The sequence below is a fragment of the Penaeus monodon genome, chromosome 22 (genome assembly GCF_015228065.2).
Source record: "Penaeus monodon isolate SGIC_2016 chromosome 22, NSTDA_Pmon_1, whole genome shotgun sequence".
NCBI classification, from domain to species: Eukaryota; Metazoa; Arthropoda; class Malacostraca; order Decapoda; family Penaeidae; genus Penaeus; species Penaeus monodon.
Window position 1 is genome coordinate 20066746 of NC_051407.1, and position 1136 is coordinate 20067881.

General features: G+C 44.7%; 1 protein-coding gene across 1 annotated transcript in view; it reads left to right on the plus strand.

Annotated features, from left to right (window-relative positions):
• LOC119586980 overlaps positions 1–1135 on the plus strand; it is a gene marked incomplete in the record, with an annotated part of 81895 nt that extends 80760 nt beyond the window's left edge. The window contains 2 exon segments of the mRNA XM_037935722.1: positions 152–357; positions 770–1135. Coding sequence (XP_037791650.1) covers positions 152–357; positions 770–886 — 323 coding nt within the window.
• Between the last annotated feature and the right edge of the window lies 1 nt (position 1136).

The following is a 1136-nucleotide window of genomic DNA, read 5'->3' on the forward strand; positions in this document are numbered from 1 at the left end:
TCCAATCATCTGTCCATAAACGACACCATTGCAATATACCAACTCGACTATGCAACCAATCCCCATACACAGACGCCAACATACCAACCCCGCACCGCAACCGCTTCTCGCAACATACCAAAATAACATCAATTTCCCTGTCCTTCCTCAGGCTCGATCTTCACCATGTCACCCATCAAGCAAGCGAAGAAGAGGCTGAAGAAGCAGATCGAGAAGGTGGCCATCGTCTTCGGGAGGCGCGTGGCCAAGACGGCGAAGCCCCAGAGCCGGAAGAGGTGCGTCTGCGTCCCGAGCACAGCCGACGGCGCCGCGAGCGTGCAGTGCGACAACTGGGATAGCGGTCAGCTGTCCATTCTTGTAAGTTTTGCTTGGTGATGTGTTTTCAAAAATTTAAAGATCTTTTTTAAGTCTTTCCTTATATTTTGTTGCTAATTTTGTGTTTTTCTTTGTTTAGTTACATGTTTTGCTTTTTATTTTCCGTTTTTATCTTATTTATCATCTGGTCGATTGATGCGCGGAGATAAAAAAGTCGTGTGTTGTAAGCGACTCTGAAAGGTGTTTTTCCCCCAATTTTTCAGTGTGTATGCATAGCTTGTGCCGTAATCATAATGTCTCATGCAGAGTTTGACAAAATGGCGAAGGTCTTTGAACAAACGATTTTCAAAAATAACACTTCGGCCAGCACAGCGAATTACCAGTCTCCCATAACTTATTTCCCACAATCTTCCTCATCAACGCAGCTTATCAAGCCACGCCTCTCTTGTTCCAGGCCATGTACGGCAACCTGACAGACATGCAGCCTGACTTCGAGACGAACCTGGACGAGGTCGGGACGTGTCAGCGGCGGGACAGCCAGGGAGTCTGCGTGCAAAGAATAGAGAACTGAACGATAAAGGACACTGTTTTGTCTTGGGCACAATAGGACTAAGATTTTTTTTTTCTTTTTAGAATGTAAGTTTTATTTTTTGGCAGGTGGCCTTATTGAGGCATTGATAGATAGTTTGGTATAGAGTAAGGATATATGCCTATAGCTTCGTGGTACAGGATTAAATTGTGGAATAAAGTGACATACACGTGTAAGAACGAGCTAATTAATACACTCACACTCACACTCACTCTTGCGTTCACTCTTGCAT